The sequence below is a fragment of the Panulirus ornatus genome, chromosome 44, assembly GCF_036320965.1.
Source record: "Panulirus ornatus isolate Po-2019 chromosome 44, ASM3632096v1, whole genome shotgun sequence".
In the NCBI taxonomy this organism is placed as follows: Eukaryota; Metazoa; Arthropoda; class Malacostraca; order Decapoda; family Palinuridae; genus Panulirus; species Panulirus ornatus.
This window is the reverse complement of record NC_092267.1, coordinates 11,349,938-11,370,472: the sequence shown is the minus strand read 5'-3', so window position 1 is coordinate 11,370,472 and position 20,535 is coordinate 11,349,938. Positions and strand designations below refer to the sequence as shown.

General features: G+C 42.2%; 2 protein-coding genes across 13 annotated transcripts in view; one reads left to right on the top strand and one right to left on the bottom strand.

Moving 5' to 3' along the window:
* The window catches only part of LOC139762739 (transmembrane protein 129), a 209,300-nt gene that overhangs the window by 125,933 nt on the left and 62,832 nt on the right, over positions 1–20,535 (bottom strand). The gene's annotated exons all lie outside the window — the stretch shown is intronic.
* LOC139762741 (26S proteasome non-ATPase regulatory subunit 9) overlaps positions 1–20,535 on the top strand; it is a 161,338-nt gene that overhangs the window by 135,680 nt on the left and 5,123 nt on the right. For all 9 annotated transcript variants that reach the window (XM_071687832.1, XM_071687835.1, XM_071687828.1 and 6 more), the window contains exon 6: positions 3,548–3,656. In XM_071687832.1, the coding sequence (XP_071543933.1) occupies positions 3,548–3,656 (109 nt within the window). The remainder of the gene's footprint in view (positions 1–3,547; positions 3,657–20,535) is intronic.

The following is a 20,535-nucleotide window of genomic DNA, read 5'->3' as shown; positions in this document are numbered from 1 at the left end:
ATCACTTTCCTCTCTTCCTACACGTACACATGCCTTACATCCTCGATAAAAACTTTTCACTGCTTCTAACAACTTGCCTCCCACACCATATATTCTTAATACCTTCCACAGAGCATCCCTATCAACTCTATCATATGCCTTCTCCAGATCCATAAATGCTACATACAAATCCATTTGCTTTTCTAAGTATTTCTCACATACATTCTTCAAAGCAAACACCTGATCCACACATCCTCTACCACTTCTGAAACCACACTGCTCTTCCCCAATCTGATGCTCTGTACATGCCTTCACCCTCTCAATCAATACCCTCCCATATAATTTACCAGGAATACTTCAACAAACTTATACCTCTGTAATTTGAGCACTCACTCTTATCCCCTTTGCCTTTGTACAATGGCACTATGCATGCATTCCGCCAATCCTCAGGCACCTCACCATGAGTCATACATACATTAAATAACCTTACCAACCAGTCAATAATACAGTCACCCCCTTTTTTAATAAATTCCACTGCAATACCATCCAAACCTGCTGCCTTGCTGGCTTTCATCTTCCGCAAAGCTTTTACTACCTCTTCTCTGTTTACCAAATCATTTTCCCTAACCCTCTCACTTTGCACACCACCTCGACCAAAACACCCTATATCTGCCACTCTATCATCAAACACATTCAACAAACCTTCAAAATACTCACTCCATCTCCTTCTCACATCACCACTACTTGTTATCACCTCCCCATTTGCGCCCTTCACTGAAGTTCCTATTTGCTCCCTTGTCTTACGCACTTTATTTACCTCCTTCCAGAACATCTTTTTATTCTCCCTAAAATTTAATGATACTCTCTCACCCCAACTCTCATTTGCCCTCTTTTTCACCTCTTGCACCTTTCTCTTGACCTCCTGTCTCTTTCTTTTATACATCTCCCACTCAATTGCATTTTTTCCCTGCAAAAATCGTCCAAATGCCTCTCTCTTCTCTTTCACTAATAATCTTACTTCTTCATCCCACCACTCACTACCCTTTCTAATCAACTCACCTCCCACTCTTCTCATGCCACAAGCATCTTTTGCGCAATCCATCACCGATTCCCTAAATACATCCCATTCCTCCCCCACTCCCCTTACTTCCATTGTTCTCACCTTTTTCCATTCTGTACTCAGTCTCTCCTGGTACTTCCTCATACAAGTCTCCTTCCCAAGCTCACTTACTCTCACCACCCTCTTCACCCCAACATTCACTCTTCTTTTCTGAAAACCCATACAAATCTTCACCTTAGCCTCCACAAGATAATGATCAGACATCCCTCCAGTTGCACCTCTCAGCACATTAACATCCAAAAGTCTCTCTTTCGCACGCCTGTCAATTAACACGTAATCCAATAACGCTCTCTGGCCATCTCTCCTACTTACATACGTATACTTATGTATATCTCGCTTTTTAAACCTGGTATTCCCAATCACCAGTCCTTTTTCAGCACATAAATCTACAAGCTCTTCACCATTTCCATTTACAACACTGAACACCCCATGTATACCAATTATTCCCTCAACTGCCACATTGCTCACCTTTGCATTCAAATCACCCATCACTATAACCCGGTCTTGTGCATCAAAACCACTAACACACTCATTCAGCTGCTCCCAAAACACTTGCCTCTCATGATCTTTCTTCTCATGCCCAGGTGCATATGCACCAATAATCACCCATCTCTCTCCATCAACTTTCAGTTTTACCCATATTAATCGAGAATTTATCTCATTATATGTATGTAAATATTCCAAAATTCAAAAAAATTCAAAATCTGAAACACTTCTGGTCTCGGGTATTTCAGATAAAGGGTCTCAGGCATTTCAGATAAGGGATACTCAGCCTGTACCAGTACTTTGTAATATATCAGAGATACTTCATAAAAATGGTGACTGAGTTTGGTAAAGTGTGTGAAAGAGAAAGCTGAGAGTAAATGTGAATAAGAGCAAGGTTATTAGGTACAGTATGGTTGAGGGACAAGTCAGTTGGGAGGTAAGTTTCAATGGAGAAAAAGTGGAGGAAGTGAAGTGTTTTAGATATCTGGGAATGGATTTGGCAGCGGATGGAACCATGGAAGCGGAAGTTAGTCACAGGGTGGGGGAGGGGGCAAAAGTTGTGGGAGCATTGAAAAATGTGTGGAAGGTGAGAACATTATTTTGGAAAGCAAAAATGGGTATGTTTGAAGGAATAGTGGCTCCAACAATGTTATGTGGTTGCGAGGTGTGGGCTGTAGATAGAGTTGTGTGGAAGAGGGTGGATGTGTTGGAAATGAGATGTTCGAGGACAATATGTGGTGTGAGGTGGTTTGATCGAGTAAGTAATGAAAGGGTAAGAGAGATGTGTGTTAATCAAAAGAGTGTGGTTGAGAGAGCAGAAGAGGGTGTTTTGAAATGGTTTGGTCACATGGAAAGAATGAATGAGTAAAGATTGACAAAGAGGATATACTTGTCAGAGGTGGAGGGAATGAGGAGAAGTGGGAGACCAAATTGGAGGTGGAAGGATGGAGTGAAAAAGATTTTGAGTGATCAGGGCCTGAACATGTTGGAGGGTGAAAGGCGTGCAAGAAATAGAGTGAATCGGAACGATGTGGTATACCAGGGTCAACATGCTACCAATGGATTGAACCAGGGCATGTCCAGCATCTGGGGTAAACCATGGAAAGTTTTGTGGGGCCTGGATGTGGAAAGGGAGCTGTGGTTTCGGTGCATTATACATGACAGCTAGAGACTGAGTGTGAAAGAATGTGGCCTTTGTTGTCTTTTCCTAGGACTACCTCATTATGTGTGGTGGGGTGGCGACAGGAATGAATAAAGGCAGCAAGTATGAATTATGTACATGTGTACATATGTATATGTCTGTGTATGTATACATATGTATACCTTGAAATGTATAGGTATGTATATGTGCGTGTGTGGATGTGTATATATATACATGTGTATGTGGGTGGGATGGGCCATTCTTTCGTCTGTTTCCTTGTGCTACCTCGCTAACGTGGGAGACAGCGGCAAAGTATAATAATTAGTAAATAACTTCATAAAAATATTTATTTACTCATAATAGTGATTTAAGTGCTTTTATCATGTACTGTTTATGAATTTCCTTGATTTTATTGTGAGCATTAATATTCCACCTCTCATCTAACATCTAACACATTTATTAGTCACTCAAAACACGCTCATTTCCTCTTCACCATTTTCTTGTCTCTTACCACTTCCCTTTCTGATCCTTTCATTGATGTTTCCATTTGTTTTCTTGTTATCCTTACACTTTGCACCTCCTTCCAAATAATTTTCTTTTTCTTCCTGAATTTCTTTTTTATACTCACTTGCCTAGGTCTCATTTGCACTCTTTTTCAGCTGCTGTGCCTTTCTCTTGAGTCCTACTTTTGCTTCCTCCTGTACATCTCCCAGTCACTCTAACTCAGTCCCATCAGGAATTGTCCATACAAATTTTTTTTCTATCCCAAACAGTTTTACCTCATCATTCCATTAATGACTAAATCTAAGGAATTTTTTCAGGTTGTTGTGAGCCGTAATGAGCAGTGTGTCACACTCTCCCTCATCCCACGTCAATGGTCTGGACGTGGTCTTCTGGGATGCAATATCATTCCCATTGAAAGACTGGATCGTAAGAAAACATTAAATAGTTCTTAATGTGAATTTTCTGAGTTACCTATAAAGGATGAGTCATTAGATTGATACAATTTTTTTTTTAAGCATTACTGGTTAAACCATGTATTTTCTTAATGTGAATCTTCTGAGTTACCTTTAAAGGATGAGTCATTAGATTGGTTTATAATAGTTTGGTTTATAATAGTTTTTCTTTTTAAGCATTACTGGGTAAACCATATATTTTTTTTTAAACATTATTGGTGATATGATGTATGGTAATTTTTATAGCATATTTCATACTGCTGGTTTTAAACCTTATTGGACAGATACTGTGAATGAGTAATTGAAAGTTAAAGGCACTGTAGATGAAGTGTTCTTGGGAATGATGGTTGATTTTATGCTGTGAAAGTGTTTTATGGGCAAGTTTTGCATGAGGAGTTAAATTATATGGTCCTTGATTATTCAGATTTTAAGCCTAACTGGACATATGCTGTGAATGAGTAGATGGAAGTTAAAAGTACTTTTTAAACACAAGATGATTTGCAGTTATATGTGGATGATTAATGATGGAAGAGAAGAACAAAAGGGTTTAATTGATTATGTGACAGTGGATGAAAGGATGAAAAATGTTGTGAGAAGATTCTTTGGAGATTCTGACCATTTTGCAGTTTTTGTTAAGGTGAGGATCAGGGAGAAGTGGAGGTATGGCGAAAGGAAGAATGGAGAGATAAATGTTGGCAAGGGAGAAGCCAAATCAGGAAGAATCCAAGAAGTATGAAAGAAGGGTGACAGAAAGTTTAGGCAAAAGTGCAGTAAGTGTGGGGATGCAGCCACATGTGAATGGGGTGTTTATAATGTTTAAAGAAAGATTGTAAAAGGTTGTAGAATTGGTAGGTAGTAGTTGGTAGGCAGCCACTGGCCAGGGAGGTATTATGCCAGTATTACCCACATGGATATCTGGAGGGTTAGTGATAGCTACATAGTGAGCCAGCACTTCCTCACTACAGCAGTCTGTTCACAGTCAACCCAGCTGTTCATCCACTCTAAGGGTTGGTCGATGAAATAAGTATCTGGCTGAAGCTTGGGGGGGGGGGGGGGGGGGGGGGGGGGGGTATATGTGATATATCCCCTGGGGACTGGGGAAAAAGAATTCCTCCCTCATATTCCTCACATGTCGTAGAAAGCTAATAAAGGGAGTGGAATTCAAGGCAGGAAACCCTACCCTTGTATTTTCAATTTCTAAAAGTGGAAACAGGAGTCAAGCAGGGAAGGCTCAGATTAGGGTGTCTGAATGTGTATGGATGTAACCATGATGAGAAGAAAGGAGAGATAGGTAGTTTGTTGGAGGAAAGAAACCTAGATTTTCTGGCTCTGAGTGAAACAAAGCTCAAGGGTGGTAAAGGGTAAGAATGGTTTGGAAAAGTCATGGGAGTAAAGTCAGGGGATGGTGAGGACAAGAACTAAGGAAGGAGTAGCACTACTCCTGAAGCAGGAGTTGTGAGTGTGATAGAGTGTAAGAAAGTAAATTCTAGATTGATGTGGGTAAAACTGAAAGTGGATGAAGAGAGATGGTTGATTATTGGTGCTTATGAACCTTGTCATGAGAAGAAAGAGCATGAGAGAAATTAAGTGAGTGTGTCAGCAGCTTTGGTGCACAGGACCGGGTATTAGTGATCGGTGACTTAAATGCGAAGGTGAGTAATGTGGCAGTTGAGGGTATAATTAGTGTACATGGGGTATTCAGTGTTGTAAATGGAAATGGTGAAGAGCTTGTGTATTTGTGTGCTGAAAAAAGACTGAAGAAGATGAAGTAAAGTTGTTAGTGAAAGAGAAAAGAGAGACGTTTGGATGATACTTACAAGGAAGGAGTACAAATGACTAGATGTATAAAAGAAAATGGCATGAGGTCAAGAGAAAGGTACAAGGGTTGAAAAAGAGGGCAAATGAGATTGGGAGTGAGAAAGTATCATGAAACTTTACAGAGAGTAAAAAGATGTTTTGGAACAAGGTAAATAATGTGCATGAGACAAGAGAACAAATGGGAACATAAATGAAGGGGGCAAGGGGGAAGTGATAAAAAGTAGTGATGAAGTGAGAAGGAGATGGGTATTTTGAAGGTTTGTCGAATGTGTTTGATGATAGAGTGGCAGATGTAGGGTGTTTTGATTGGGGTGGTGTGCAAAGCGAGAGGGTCAGGGAGAATAGTTTGGTTAAGAGATAAGAGGTAGTGAAAGCTTTGTGGAAGATGAAATCCAGCAAAGTGGCAGATTTGGATGGTATTGCAGTTGAATTCATTTGGAAAGGGGGTGACTGTTTTGTTGATTGATTGGGAAGGATATTCAATATATGTATGGATCATGGTGAAGTGCTAGATGATTGGTAGGATGCATGTATAGTGCCATTGTACAAAGGCAAAGGGGATAAAGGTGAGTGTTCAAACTACGGAGGCATAAGTTTATTGAGTATTCCTGGGAAATTGCATGGGAGGGTATTGATTGAGAGGGTGAAGGCATGTACAGAGCATCAGATTGAGGAGGAGCAGTGCGGTTTCAGAAGTGGTAGAGGATGTGTGGATCAGGTATTTGCTTTGAAGAATACTATTATCATTATTACTCTTAATCACTGTTTCCTGTGTCAGCGAGGTAGCGCTAGGAAACAGATGAAGAATGGCCCATCTGCTCATAAACACATACATATACATAAATGCCCATACCCGCACATATACATGCATATATATATATCAACCTATACATACACATATGCAGACATATACATATATACACCTTATGTATTCATGCTTGCCTTCATCCATTCCTGTTGCTACCCTACCATACAGGAAATAGCATCACTACTCTCCCCTTCAGTGAGGTAGCACCAGGAAAATACAAAAAAGGCCACATTCATTCACACTTAGTCTATATATATATATATATATATATATATATATATATATATATATATATATATATCTGTGGGGATAGGGGAGAAAGAATACTTCCCACGCATTCCTCCTGTGTCGTGGAAGGCAACTAAAGGGGACGGGAGCGGGGGGCTAGAAACCCTCCCCTCCTTGTATTTTAACTTTCTAAAAGGGGAAACAGAAGGAGTCATGCAGGGAGTGCTCATTATCCTTGAAGGCTCAGATTGGGGTGTCTAAATGTGTATGGATGTAACCAAGATGAGAAAAAAGGAGAGATAGTATGTTTGAGGTAAGGAACCTGTATGTTTTGGCTCTGAGTGAAACAAAGCTCAAGGGTAAAGGGGAAGAGTGGTTTGGGAATGTCTTGGGAGTAAAGTCAGGGGTTAGTGAGAGGACAAGAGCAAGGGAAGGAGTAGCACTACTCCTGAAACAGGAGTGGTGGGAGTATGTGATAGAGTTGTAAGAAGGTAAACTCTAGATTGATAAGGGTAAAACTGAAAGTGGATGGAGAGAGATGGGTGACTATTGTTGCATATGCATCTGGGCATGAGAAGAAAGACCATGAGAGGCAAGTGTTTTGGGAGCAGCTGAGTGAGTGTGTTAGTAGTTTTGATGCACGAGACCGGGTTATAGTGATGGGTGATTTGAATGCAAAGATGAGTAATGTGGCAGTTGAGGGAATAATTGGTGTACATGGGGTGTTCAGTGTTGTAAATGGAATTGGTGAAGAGCTTGTAGATTTATGTGCTGAAAAAGGACTGGTGATTGGGAGTACCTGGTTTAAAAAGAGAGATATACATAAGTATACCTACGTAAGTAGGAGAGATGGGCAGAGAGCATTATTGGATTGAGTGTTAATTGATAGGCATGCAAAAGAGAGACTTTTGGATGTTAATATGCTGAGAGGTGCAACTGGAGGGATGTCTGATCATTATCTTGTGGAGCAAAGGTGAAGATATGTAGAGGTTTTCAGAAAAGAAGAGAGAATGTTGAGGTGAATAGAGTAGTGAGAGTAAGTGAGCTTGGGAAGGAGACTTGTGTGAGGAAGTACAAGGAGAGACTGAGTACAGAATGGAAAAAGGGGAGTGGAGGAATGGGATGTATTTAGGGAAGCAGTGGTGGCTTGCGCAAAAGATGCTTGTGGCATGAGAAGTGTGGGAGGTGGGCAGATTAGAAAGGGTAGTGAGTGGTGGGATGAAATAGTACGATTATTAGTGAAAGAGAAGAGAGAGGTATTTGGACGAATTTTGCAGGGAAATAATGCAAATGAGTTGGAGATGTATAAAAGAGAGGCAGGAGGTCAAGAGAAAGGTGCAAGAGGTGAAAAAGAGGGCAAATGAGTGTTGGGGTGAGAGAGTATTATTAAATTTTAGGGAGACTAAAAAGATGTTATGGAAGGAGGTAAATAAAGTGCGTAAGACAATGTAACAAATGGGAATATCAGTGAAGGGGGCTAATGGGGAGGTGATAACAAGTAGTGGTGATGTGAGGAGATGGAGTGAGTATTTTGAAGGTTTGTTGAATGTGTTTGACGATAGAGTGGCAGATTTAGGGTGTTTTGGTCGAGGTGGTGTGTAAAGTGAGAAGGTTGGGGAGAATTATTTGGTAAACAGAGAAGAGGTAGTAAAAGCTTTGTGGAATTGAAAGCCGGCAATGCGACGGGTTTGGATGGTATTGCAGTGGAATTTATTAAAAAAGGGGGTGACTATTGTTGACTGGTTGGTAAGGCTATTTAATGTATGTATGACTCATGGTGAGGTGCCTGAGTATTGGCGGAATGCTTGCATAGTGCCATTGTACAAAGGCAAAGGGGATAAAAGTGAGTGCTCAAATTACAGAGGTATAAGTTTGTTGAGTATTCCTGGGAAATTATATGAAAGGGTATTGATTGAGAGGGTGAAGGCATGTACAGAGCATCAGATTGGGGAAGAGCAGTGTGGTTTCAGAAGTGGTAGAGGATGTGTGGATCAGGTGTTTGCTTTGAAGAACGTGTGAGAGAAATACTTAGAAAAGCAAATGGATTTGTATGTAGCATTTACAGATCTGGAGAAGGCATATGATAGAGTTGATAGAGATGCTCTGTGGAAGGTATTAAGAATATATGGTGTGGGAGGCAAGTTGTTAGAAGCAGTGAAAAGTGTTTATCGAGGATGCAAGGCATGTGTACGAGTAGGAAGAGAGGAAAGTGATTGGTTCTCAGTGAATGTTGGTTTGCGGCAGGGGTGCATGATGTCTCCATGGTTGTTTAATTTGTTTATGGAGGGGGTTGTTAGGGAGGTGAATGCAAGAGTTTTGGAAAGAGGGGCAAGTATGCAGTCTGTTGTGGATGAGATTGCTTGGGAAGCGAGTCAGTTGTTGTTTGCTAATGATACAGCGCTGGTGGCTGATTTGTGTGAGAAACTGCAGAAGCTGGTGACTGAGTTTGGTTAAGTGTGTGAAAGAAGAAAGTTGAGAGTAAATGTGAATTTACAGTACAGTAGGGTTGAGGGTCAAGTCAATTGGGAGGTAAGTTTGAATGGAGAAAAAGTGGAGGAAGTGAAGTGTTTTAGATATTGGCAGTGGATGGAACCATGGAAGCGGAAGTGAATCATAGGTTGGGGGAAGGGGCGAAAGTTCTGGGAGCATTGAAAAATGTGTGGAAGTCGAGAACATTATCTTGGAAAGCAAAAATGGTTATGTTTGAAGAAATAGTGGTTCCAACAATGTTATATGGTTGTGAAGCATGGGCTGTAGATAGAGTTGTGTGGAGGAGGGTGGATGTTTTGGAAATGAGATGTTTGAGGTCAATATGTGGTGTGTGGTGGTTTGATCAAGTTAGTAATGAAAAGGTAAGAGAGATGTGTGGTAATAAAAAGTGTGTGGTTGAGAGAGCAGAAGAGGGTATTTTGAAATGGTTTGGTCACATGGAAAGAATGAGTGAGGAAAGATTGACCAAGAGGATTTATGTGTCAGAGGTGGAGGGAACGAGGAGAAGTGGGAGACCAAATTGGAGGTGGAAAGATGGAGTGAAAAAGATATTGAGTGATCGGGGCCTGAACATGCAGGAGGGTGAAAGGCGTGCAAGGAATAGAGTGAATTGGAACGATGTGGTAACCAGGGTCAATGTGCTGTCACTGGATTGAATCAGGGCATGTGAAGCGTCTGGGGTAAACCATGGAAAGTTTTGTGGGGCCTGGATGTAGAAAGGGAGCTGTGGTTTTGGTGCATTATACATGACAGCTAGAGACTGAGTGTGAACGAGTGTGGCCTTTGTTGTCTTTTCCTAGCGCTACCTCGTACGCATGCGGGGGGAGGGGGTTGTTATTTCATGTGTGGCGGGGTGGCGACGGGAATGAATAAAAGCAGACTACGAATTATGTACATGTGTATGTATGTATATATATGTCTTTGTGTGTATATATAAGTTGAGATGTATAGGTATGTATATGCGTGTGTGTGGACGTGTATGTATATATATGTGTATGTGAGTGGGTTGGGCCATTCTTTCGTCTGTTTCCTTGCGCTACCCCGCTAATGCGGGAAACAGCGACAAAGTATAATAAATAAATATTAAATAAATGAGTGGATGGGCCATTTTTCATCTTGTTTTCTGGTGCTACCTTGCTGATGGGGGAAACGGTGATCAAGTATAGTACATAAGTAAATAATAATATGTACATGTATGTACATATGTTAATGGATGTTAATGTGCTGAGAGGTGCAACTGGAGGGATGTCTGATCATTATCTTGTGGAGGCGAAGGTTAAGATTTGTGGGGGTTTTCAGAAAAGAAGAGAGAATGTTGGAGTGAAGAGAGTGGTGAGAGTAAGTGAGTTTGGGAAGGAGACTTGTGTGAGGAAGTACCAGGAGAGACTGAGTACAGAATGGAAAAAGGTGAGAACAAAGGAGGTAAGGGGAGTGGGGGAGGAATGGGATGTATTTAGGGAAGAAGTGATGGCTTGCGCAAAAGATGCTTGTGGCATGAGAAGCGTGGGAGGTGGGTTGATTAGAAAAGGTAGTGTGGTGGAATGAAGAAGTAAGATTATTAGTGAAAGAGAAGAGAGAGGCATTTGAACGATTTTTGCAGGGAAAAAATGCAAATGAGTGGGAGAGGTATAAAAGAAAGAGGCAGGAGGTCAAGAGAAAGGTGCAAGAGGTGAAAAAGAGGGCAAATGAGAGTTAGGGTGAGAGAGTATCATTAAATTTCAGGGAGAATAAAAAGATGTTTTGGAAAGAGGTAAATAAAGTGCATAAGACAAGGGAGCAAATGGGAACTTCAGTGAAGGGGGCTAATGGGGAGGTGATAACAAGTAGTGGTGATGTGAGAAGGAGATGGAGTGAGTATTTTGAAGGTTTGTTGAATGTGTTTGATGATAGAGTGGCAGATATAGGGTGTTTTGGTCGAGGTGGTGTGCAAAGTGAGAGGGTTAGGGAAAATGATTTGGTAAATAGAGAAAAGGTAGTAAAAGCTTTACGGAAGATGAAAGCCGGCAAGGCAGCAGGTTTGGATGGTATTGCAGTGGAATTGATTAAAAAAGGGGGTGACTGTATTGTTGACTGATTGGTAAGGTTATTTAATGTATGTATGATTCATGGTGAGGTGCCTGAGGATTGGCGGAATGCTTGTATAGTGCCATTGTACAAAGGCAAAGGGGATAAGAGTGAGTGCTCAAATTACAGAGGTATAAGTTTGTTGAGTATTCCTGGTAAATTATATGGGAGGGTATTGATTGAGAGGGTGAAGGCGTGTACAGAGCATCAGATTGGGGAAGAGCAGTGTGGTTTCAGAAGTGGTAGAGGATGTGTGGATCAGGTGTTTGCTTTGAAGAATGTATGTGAGAAATACTTAGAAAAGCAAATGGATTTGTATGTAGCATTTATGGATCTGGAGAAGGCATATGATAGAGTTGATAGAGATGCTCTGTGGAAGGTTTTAAGAATATATGGTGTGGGAGGCAAGTTGTTAGAAGCAGTGAAAAGTTTTTATCGAGGATGTAAGGCATGTGTACGTGTAGGAAGAGAGGAAAGTGATTGGTTCTCAGTGAATGTTGGTTTGCGGCAGGGGTGTGTGATGTCTCCATGGTTGTTTAATTAGTTTATGGATGGGGTTGTTAGGGAGGTGAATGCAAGAGTTTTGGAAAGAGGGGCAAGTATGCAGTCTGTTGTGGATGAGAGAGCTTGGGAAGTGAGTCAGTTGTTGTTCACTGATGATACAGCGCTGGTGGCTGATTCATGTAAGAAACTGCAGAAGCTGGTGACTGAGTTTGGTAAAGTGTGTGAAAGAAGAAAGTTAAGAGTAAATGTAATTAAGAGCAAGGTTATTAGGTACAGTAGGGTTGAGGGTCAAGTCAATTGGGAGGTAAGTTTGAATGGAGAAAAACTGGAGGACGTAAAGTGTTTTAGATATCTGGGAGTGGATCTGGCAGTGGATGGAACCATGGAAGTGGAAGTGAATCATAGGGTGGGGGAGGGGGCGAAAATTCTGGGAGCCTTGAAGAATTTTTGAAAGTCGAGAACATTATCTCGGAAAGCAAAAATGGGTATGTTTGAAGGAATAGTGGTTCCAACAATGTTGTATGGTTGCGAGGCGTGGGCTATGGATAGAGTTGTGCACAGGAGGGTGGATGTGCTGGAAATGAGATGTTTGAGGACAATATGTGGTGTGAGGTGGTTTGATCGAGTAAGTAATGTAAGGGTGAGAGAGATGTGTGGAAATAAAAAGTGTGGTTGAGAGAGCAGAAGAGGGTGTTTTGAAATGGTTTGGTCACATGGAGAGAATGAGTGGGGAAAGATTGACCAAGAGGATAATGTGTCAGAGGTGGAGGGAATGAGGAGAAGTGGGAGACCAAATTGGAGGTGGAAAGATGGAGTGAAAACGATTTTGAGTGATCGGGGCCTGAACATGCAGGAGGGTGAAAGGCGTGCAAGGAATAGAGTGAATTGGAACGATGTGGTATACTGGGGTCGACGTGCTGTCAATGGATTGAACCAGGGCATGTGAAGCGTCTGGGGTAAACCATGGAAAGGGTGTGGGGCCTGGATGTGGAAAGGGAGCTGTGGTTTCGGATTATTATTACATGACAGCTACAGACTGTGTGAACGAATGGGGCCTTTGGTGTCTTTCCTAGCGCTACCTCGCACACATGAGTGGGGAGGGCGTTGTTATTCCATGTGTGGCGAGGTGGCGATGGGAACAAGTAAAGGCAGACAGTATGAATTATGTACATGTGTATATATGTATATGTCTGTGTGTGTATATATATGTGTACATTGAGATGTATAGGTATGTATATTTGCGTGTGTGGACGTGCATGTATATACATGTGTATGTGGGGGGGTTGGGCCATTCTTTCGTCTCTTTCCTTGCGCTAACGCGGGAGACAGCGACAAAGCAAAATAAAATAAATAAATAAAAATGTGTATATGTGTGGATGAGTTGTTCTTCATCTGTTTCCTGATGCAGGAAATGGCGATCAAGTATAATAAATAGTTTGTATAGGGGCGAAAGAATTCTACCTCCGTATTCCCTGCGTGTCATAGAAGGCAACTAGAGGGCCCTCAATGGGAGTGTGGGGGCTGGAATCCCTCCCCTTTTTGTATTTCAATTTCTAGAAGAGAAAACAGGAGCCTGGTAGGGAGTGCTCATCCTTATCAGAGTCTCAGGCTGGGGTCTAAATGTGTGTGGATGTAACCAAGATGAGAAGAAAGAGGAGGTAGTATGTTTGAGGAAAACAAAGCTCAAGGGTAAGTGGGAAGACTGGGATATTCATTGTTACGAATGGAGATGATGAATTGCTTGTGGAGTTTGCTGAAAAAAGACTGGTGAATGGGAATACCTCATTTAGAAAGAATATACACAAGTATACTTATCTGACTAGGAGAAATGGTCAGTGGGCATTATTAGATTACGTATTAATTGATAGGCATGTAAAAGAGAGACTTTTGGATGTAAATGTGCTGAGAGGGGCAGCTAGTGGCATGTCTGATCACTGTCTTCTGGAGGCAAGGTTAAAGAATTGTAGAGGTTTTCAAAAAAGAGGAAAAAATATTGGGGAGAAGAGAGTGGTAAGCAAGCAAGTGAGCTTGGAAAGGAAACTTCTGTGAAGAAATAGCAGGAGAGATTGAGTGTATAATGGCAAAAAGTGAAAATAAATGAAGCGAGAGGAGTGAGTGAGGAATGGGCAGTATTTAGGGAAGCAGTGATGTTATGTGTGAGAGATTCATGTGACATGCAAAAGGTGGGGGTAGACAGATTAGAAAGGGTAGTGAGTGGAGGGATGAAGAAGTCAAGCTGCAAGTGAAAGATAAAAGAGATGTGTTTGGGTGGTACTTACAGGGAAGGAGTGCAAATGATTGGGAGATGTATTAGAGAAAGTGGCAGGAGGTCAAGAGGAAGCTGCAGGGGTGGGAAAAGGTGGCAAATGAGATTTGGGGTGAGCATGTATCAGTAAAGTTTAGGGAAGATAAAAAGGTGTTTTGGAAGGAGTTAGATAATGTGTGAAGACAGGAGAACACATGGGAACATTGTAGAAGGAAGCTAAAGAGGAAGTGGTAACAGGTAGTGAGGGGAGATAGAATGAATATTTTAAATGATTATTAAATATGTTTGATGATAAAGTGGCAGTTACAAGGTGTTTTGGTCAGGGTGGTATGCAAAGTGAGAGAGTCATGGAGGGTGGTTTGGTGAAGAGGTGTTGAAAGCCTTCTGTAAGATAAAATGTGGTTAGGTGGCTGGAGTGGATGGTTGTGTGCAGGAGGGTGGTTTGTTGGAAATTAAATTTGTGAGGACAATATGTGGTGTGAGGCTGTTTGATAGAGTAAGTAATGAAAGGGTAAGAGAGTTGTGTGGTAATAAAAGAGTGTGGTTGACAGAGCAGAAGAGGATATGCTGAAATGGTTTGAATATATGAAGAGAATGAGTGAGGAAAGGTTTACAAAGAGGATATATGTGTCAAAAGTGGAGGGAACAAGGAGAATGAGGAAACCAAATTGGAGATGGAAGGAGTTAAAAAATATTTTGAGTGAAAAGTTTTTATCGAGGATGTAAGGCATGTGTACGTGTAGGAAGAGAGGAAAGTGATTGGTTCTCAGTGAAGGTAGGTTTGCGGCAGGGGTGTGTGATGTCTCCATGGTTGTTTAATTTGTTTATGGATGGGGTTGTTAGGGAGGTGAATGCAAGAGTTTTGGAAAGAGGGCAAAAATGAAGTCTGTTGTGGATGAGAGAGCTTGGGAAGTGAGTCAGTTGTTGTTCGCTGATGATACAACGCTGGTGGCTGATTCATGTGAGAAACTGCAGAAGCTGGTGACTGAGTTTGGTAAAGTGTGTGAAAGAAGAAAGTTAAGAGTAAATGTGAATAAGAGCAAGGTTATTAGGTACAGTAGGGTTGAGGGTCAAATCAATTGGGAGGTAAGTTTGAATGGAGAAAAACTGGAGGAAGTAAAGTGTTTTAGATATCTAGGAGTGGATCTGGCAGCGGATGGAACCATGGAAGTGGAAGTGAATCATAGGGTGGGGGAGGGGGCGAAAATCCTGGGAGCCTTGAAGAATGTTTGGAAGTCGAGAACATTATCTCGGAAAGCAAAAATGGGTATTTTTGAAGGAATAGTGGTTCCAACAATGTTGTATGGTTGCGAGGCGTGGGCTATGGATAGAGTTGTGCGCAGGAGGGTGGATGTGCTGGAAATGAGATGTTTGAGGACAATGTGTGGTGTGAGGTGGTTTGATCGAGTAAGTAATGTAAGGGTAAGAGAGATGTGTGGAAAAAAAAAGAGCGTGGTTGAGAGAGCAGAAGAGGGTGTTTTGAAATGGTTTGGGCACAAAGAGAGAATGAGTGAGGAAAGATTGACCAGGAGGATATATGTGTTGGAGGTGGAGGGAACGAGGAGAAGTGGGAGACCAAATTGGAGGTGGAAAGATGGAGTGAAAAAGATTTTGAGTGATCGGGGCCTGAACATGCAGGAGGGTGAAAGGCGGGCAAGGAATAGAGTGAATTGGATCGATGTGGTATACCGGGGTTGATGTGTTGTCAGTGGATTGAATCAGGGCATGTGAAGCGTCTGGGGTAAACCATGGAAAGCTGTGTGGGGCCTGGATGTGGAAAGGGAGCTGTGGTTTCAGGCATTATTGCATGGCAGCTAGAGACTGAGTGTGAACGAATGAGGCCTTTGTTGTCTTTTCCTAGCGCTACCCCGCACACATGAGGGGGGAGGGGGATGGTATTCCATGTGTGGCGAGGTGGCGATGGGAATGAATAAAGGCAGACAGTGTGAATTGTGTGCATGGGTATATATGTATGTGTCTGTATGTGTATATATATGTGTACATTGAGATGTATAGGTATGTATATTTGCGTGTGTGGACGTGTGTGTATATACATATGTATGGGGGTGGGTTGGGCCATTTCTTTTGTCCGTTTCCTTGCGCTACCTCGCAAACGCGGGAGACAGCGACAAAGCAAAATATATAAATAAATAAAAATATATATATATATATCTTTCTTTCTTTCTTTCAAACTATTCGCCATTTCCCGCATTAGCGAGGTAGCGTTAAGAACAGAGGACTGGGCCTTTGAGGGAATACCCCCACCTGGCCCAACTCTCTGTTCCTTCTTTTGGAAAATTAAAAAAAACGAGAGGGGAGGATTTCCAGCCCCCCGCTACCTCCCCTTTTATTCGCCTTCTACAACACGCAGGGAATACATGGGAAGTATTCTTTCTCCCCTATCCCCAGGGAAATATATATATATATATATATATATATATATATATATATATATATATTTTTTTTTTGCTTTGTTGCTGTCTCCCGTGTTAGCGAGGTAGTGCAAGGAAACAGACGAAAGAATGGCCCAACCCACCCACATACACATGTATATACATACATGTCCACAGATGCACAATATACATACCTATACATCTCAATGTACACATATATATACACACACAGACATATACATATATACACATGTACATAATTCATAGTCTACCTTTATTTGTTCCCATCGCCACCTCACCACACATGGAATAACAACCCCCTCCCCCCTCATGTGTGAGAGATAGCGCTAGGAAAAACACCAAAGGCCCCATTCGTTCACACTCAGTCTCTAGCTGTCGTGTAATAATGCACTGAAACCACAGCTCCCTTTCCACATCCAGGCCCCACACACTTTGCATGGTTTACCCCAGACGCTTCACATGCCCTGGTTCAATCCATTGACAGCACGTCGACCCCGGTATACCACATTGTTCCAATTCACCCTACTCCTTGCACGCCTTTCACCCTCCTGCATGTTCAGGCCCCGATCACTCAAAATCTTTCTCACTCCATCCTTCCACCTCCAATTTGGTCTCCCACTTCTCCTCATTCCCTCCACCTCTGACACATATATCCTCTTGGTCAATCTTTCACCACTCATTCTCTCCATGTGCCCAAACCATTTCAAACACCCTCTTCTGCTCTCTCAACCACACTCTTTTTATTTCCACACATCTCTCTCACCCTTACATTACTTACTCGATCAAAGCACCTCACACCACATATTGTCCTCAAACATCTCATTTCCAGCATACCCACCCTCCTGCGCACAGCTCTATCCATAGCCCACGCCTCGCAACCATACAACATTGTTGGAACCACTATTCCTTCAAACATACCCATTTTTGCTTTCCGAGATAATGTTCTCGACTTCCAAACATTCTTCAAGGCTCCCAGAATTTTCGCCCCCTCCCCCACCCTATGATTCACTTCCGCTTCCATGGTTCCATCCGCTGCCAGATCCACTCCCAGATATCTAAAACACTTCACTTCCTCCAGCTTTTCTCCATTCAAACTTACCTCCCAGTTGACTTGACCCTCAACCCTACTGTACCTAATAACCTTGCTCTTATTCACATTCACTCTTAACTTTCTTCTTTCACACACTTTACCAAACTCAGTCACCAGCTTCTGCAGTTTCTTACATGAATCAGCCACCAGCGCTGTATCATCAGCAAACAACAACTGACTCACTTCCCAAGCTCTCTCATCCACAACAGACTGCATACTTGCCCCTCTTTCCAAAACTCTTGCATTCACCTCCCTAACAACCCCACCCATAAACAAATTAAACAACCATGGAGACATCACACACCCCTGCCGCAAACCTACATTCACTGAGAACCAATCACTTTCCTCTCTTCCTACACCTACACATGCCTTACATCCTCGATAAAATTTTTCACTGCTTCTAACAACTTGCCTCCCACACCATATATTCTTAAAACCTTCCACAGAGCATCTCTATCAACTCTATCATATGCCTTCTCCAGATCCATAAATGCTACATACAGATCTATTTGTTTTTCGAATTATTTCTCGCATACATTCGTCAAAGCAAACACCTGATCCACACATCCTCTACCACTTCTGAAACCACACTGCTCTTCCCCAGTCTGATGCTCTGTACATGCCTTCACCCTCTCAATCAATACCCTCCCATATAATTTACCAAGAATACTCAACAAACTTATACCTCTGTAATTTGAGCACTCACTCTTATCCCCTTTGCCTTTGTACAATGGCACTATGCAAGCATTCCGCCAATCCTCAGGCACCTCGCCATGAATCATACATACATTAAATAACCTTACCAACCAGTCAACAACACAGTCACCCCTTTTTAATAAATTCCACTGCAATACCATCCACACCTGCTCCTTTGCCGGCTTTCATCTTCCGTAAAGCTTTCACTACCTCTTCTCTATTTACCAAATCATTTTCCCTAACCCTCTCACTTTGCACACTACCTCGACCAAGACACCCCACATCTGCCACTCTATCATCAAACACATTCAACAAACCTTCAAAATACTCACTCCATCTCCTTCTCACATCACCACTAGTTATCACCTCCCCATTTGCCCCCTTCACTGAAGTTCCCATTTGCTCCCTTGTCTTACGCACTTTATTTACCTCCTTCCAGAACATCTTTTTATTCTCCCTGAAATTTAATGATACTCTCTCACCCCAAGTCTTATTTGAATGCAAAGGTGAGTAATGTGGCAGTTGAGGGAATAATTGGTATACATGGAGTGTTCAGTGTTGTAAATGGAAATGGTGAAGAGCTTGTAGATTTATGTGCTGAAAAAGGACTGGTGATTGGGAATACCTGGTTTAAAAAGCGAGATATACATAAGTATACATATGTAAGTAGCAGAGATGGCCAGAGAGCGTTATTGGATTATGTGTTAATTGATAGACGCACGAAAGAGAGACTTTTGGATGTTAATGTGCTGAGAGGTGCAACTGGAGGGATGTCTGATCATTATCTTGTGGAAGTGAAGGTGAAGATTTGTGGTGGTTTTCAGAAAAGAAGAGAGAATGTTGGGTGAAGAGAGTGGTGAGAGTAAGTGAGCTTGGGAAGGAGACTTGTGTGAGGAAGTACCAGGAGAGACTGAGTACAGAATGGAAAAAGGTGAGAACAAAGGAGGTAAGGGGAGTGGGGGAGGAATGGGATATATTTAGGGAAGCAGTGATGGCTTGTGCAAAAGATGCTTGTGGCATGAGAAGGGTGGGAGGTGGGCAGATTAGAAAAGGTAGTGAGTGGTGGAATGAAGAAGTAAGATTATTAGTGAAAGAGAAGAGAGAGGCATTTGAACGATTTTTGCAGGGAAAAAATGCAAATGAGTGGGAGAGGTATAAAAGAAAGAGGCAGGAGGTCAAGAGAAAGGTGCAAGAGGTGAAAAAGAGGGCAAATATATATATATATATATATATATATATATATATATATATATATATATATATATATATATATATATTTTTTTTTTTTTTTTCAAACTATTCGCCATTTCCCGCGTCAGCGAGGTAGCGTTAAGAACAGAGGACTGGGCCATTGAGGGAATATCCTCACCTGGCCCCCTTCTCTGTTCCTTCTTTTGGAAAATTAAAAAAAATTATTTTGCTTTGTTGCTGTCTCCTGCGTCTGCAAGGAAACGGACGAAAGAAATGGCCCAACCCACCCCCACACACATACACGTCCACACACGCAAACATACACACCCACACATCCCAACGTACATATACACACATGCACACAATTCACACTGTCTGCCCCTACTCACCCCCATCGCCACCCCGCCACACACGGAATAACATCCCCCTCATGTGCACGAGGCAGCGCCAGGAAAAGACAACAAAGGCCCCATTCGCTCACACTCAGTCTCCAGCTGTCATGCAAAAATGCCTGAAACCACAGCTCCCTTTTCATATCCAGGCCCCACAGAACTTTCCATGGTTTACCCTAGACGCTTCACATGCCTTGATTCAATCCATTGACAACTCGTCGACCCCGGTATACCACATCGATCCAATTCACTCTATTCCTTGCCTGCCTTTCACCTTCCTGCATGTTCAGGCCCCGATCACTCAAAATCTTTTTCACTCCATCTTTCCGCCTCCAATTTAGTCTCCCACTTCTCCTCGTTCCCTCCACCTCTGACACATATATCCTCTTGGTCAATCTTTCCTCACTCATTCTCTCCATGTGCCCAAACCATTTCAAAACACCCTCTTCTGCTCTCTCAACCACGCTCTTTTTATTTCCACACATCTCTCTTACCCTTACATTACTTACTCGATCAAACCACCTCACACCGCTTATTGTCCTCAAACATCTCATTTCCGGCACATCCACCGTTCTGCGCACAACTCTATCCATAGCCCACGCCTCGCAACCATACAACATTGTTGAAACCACTATACCTTCAAACATACCCATTTTTGCTTTCCGAGATAATGTTCTCGACTTCCACACATTCTTCAAGGCTCCCTGGATTTTTGGCCCCTCCCCCACCATATGATTTACTTCCGCTTCCATGGTTCCATCCGCTGCCAGATCCACTCCCAGATATCTAAAACAATTTACTCCCTCCAGTATTTCTCCATTCAAACTTACCTCCCAATTGACTTGACCCTCAACCCTACTCTGCCTAATAACCTTGCTCTTATTCACATTTA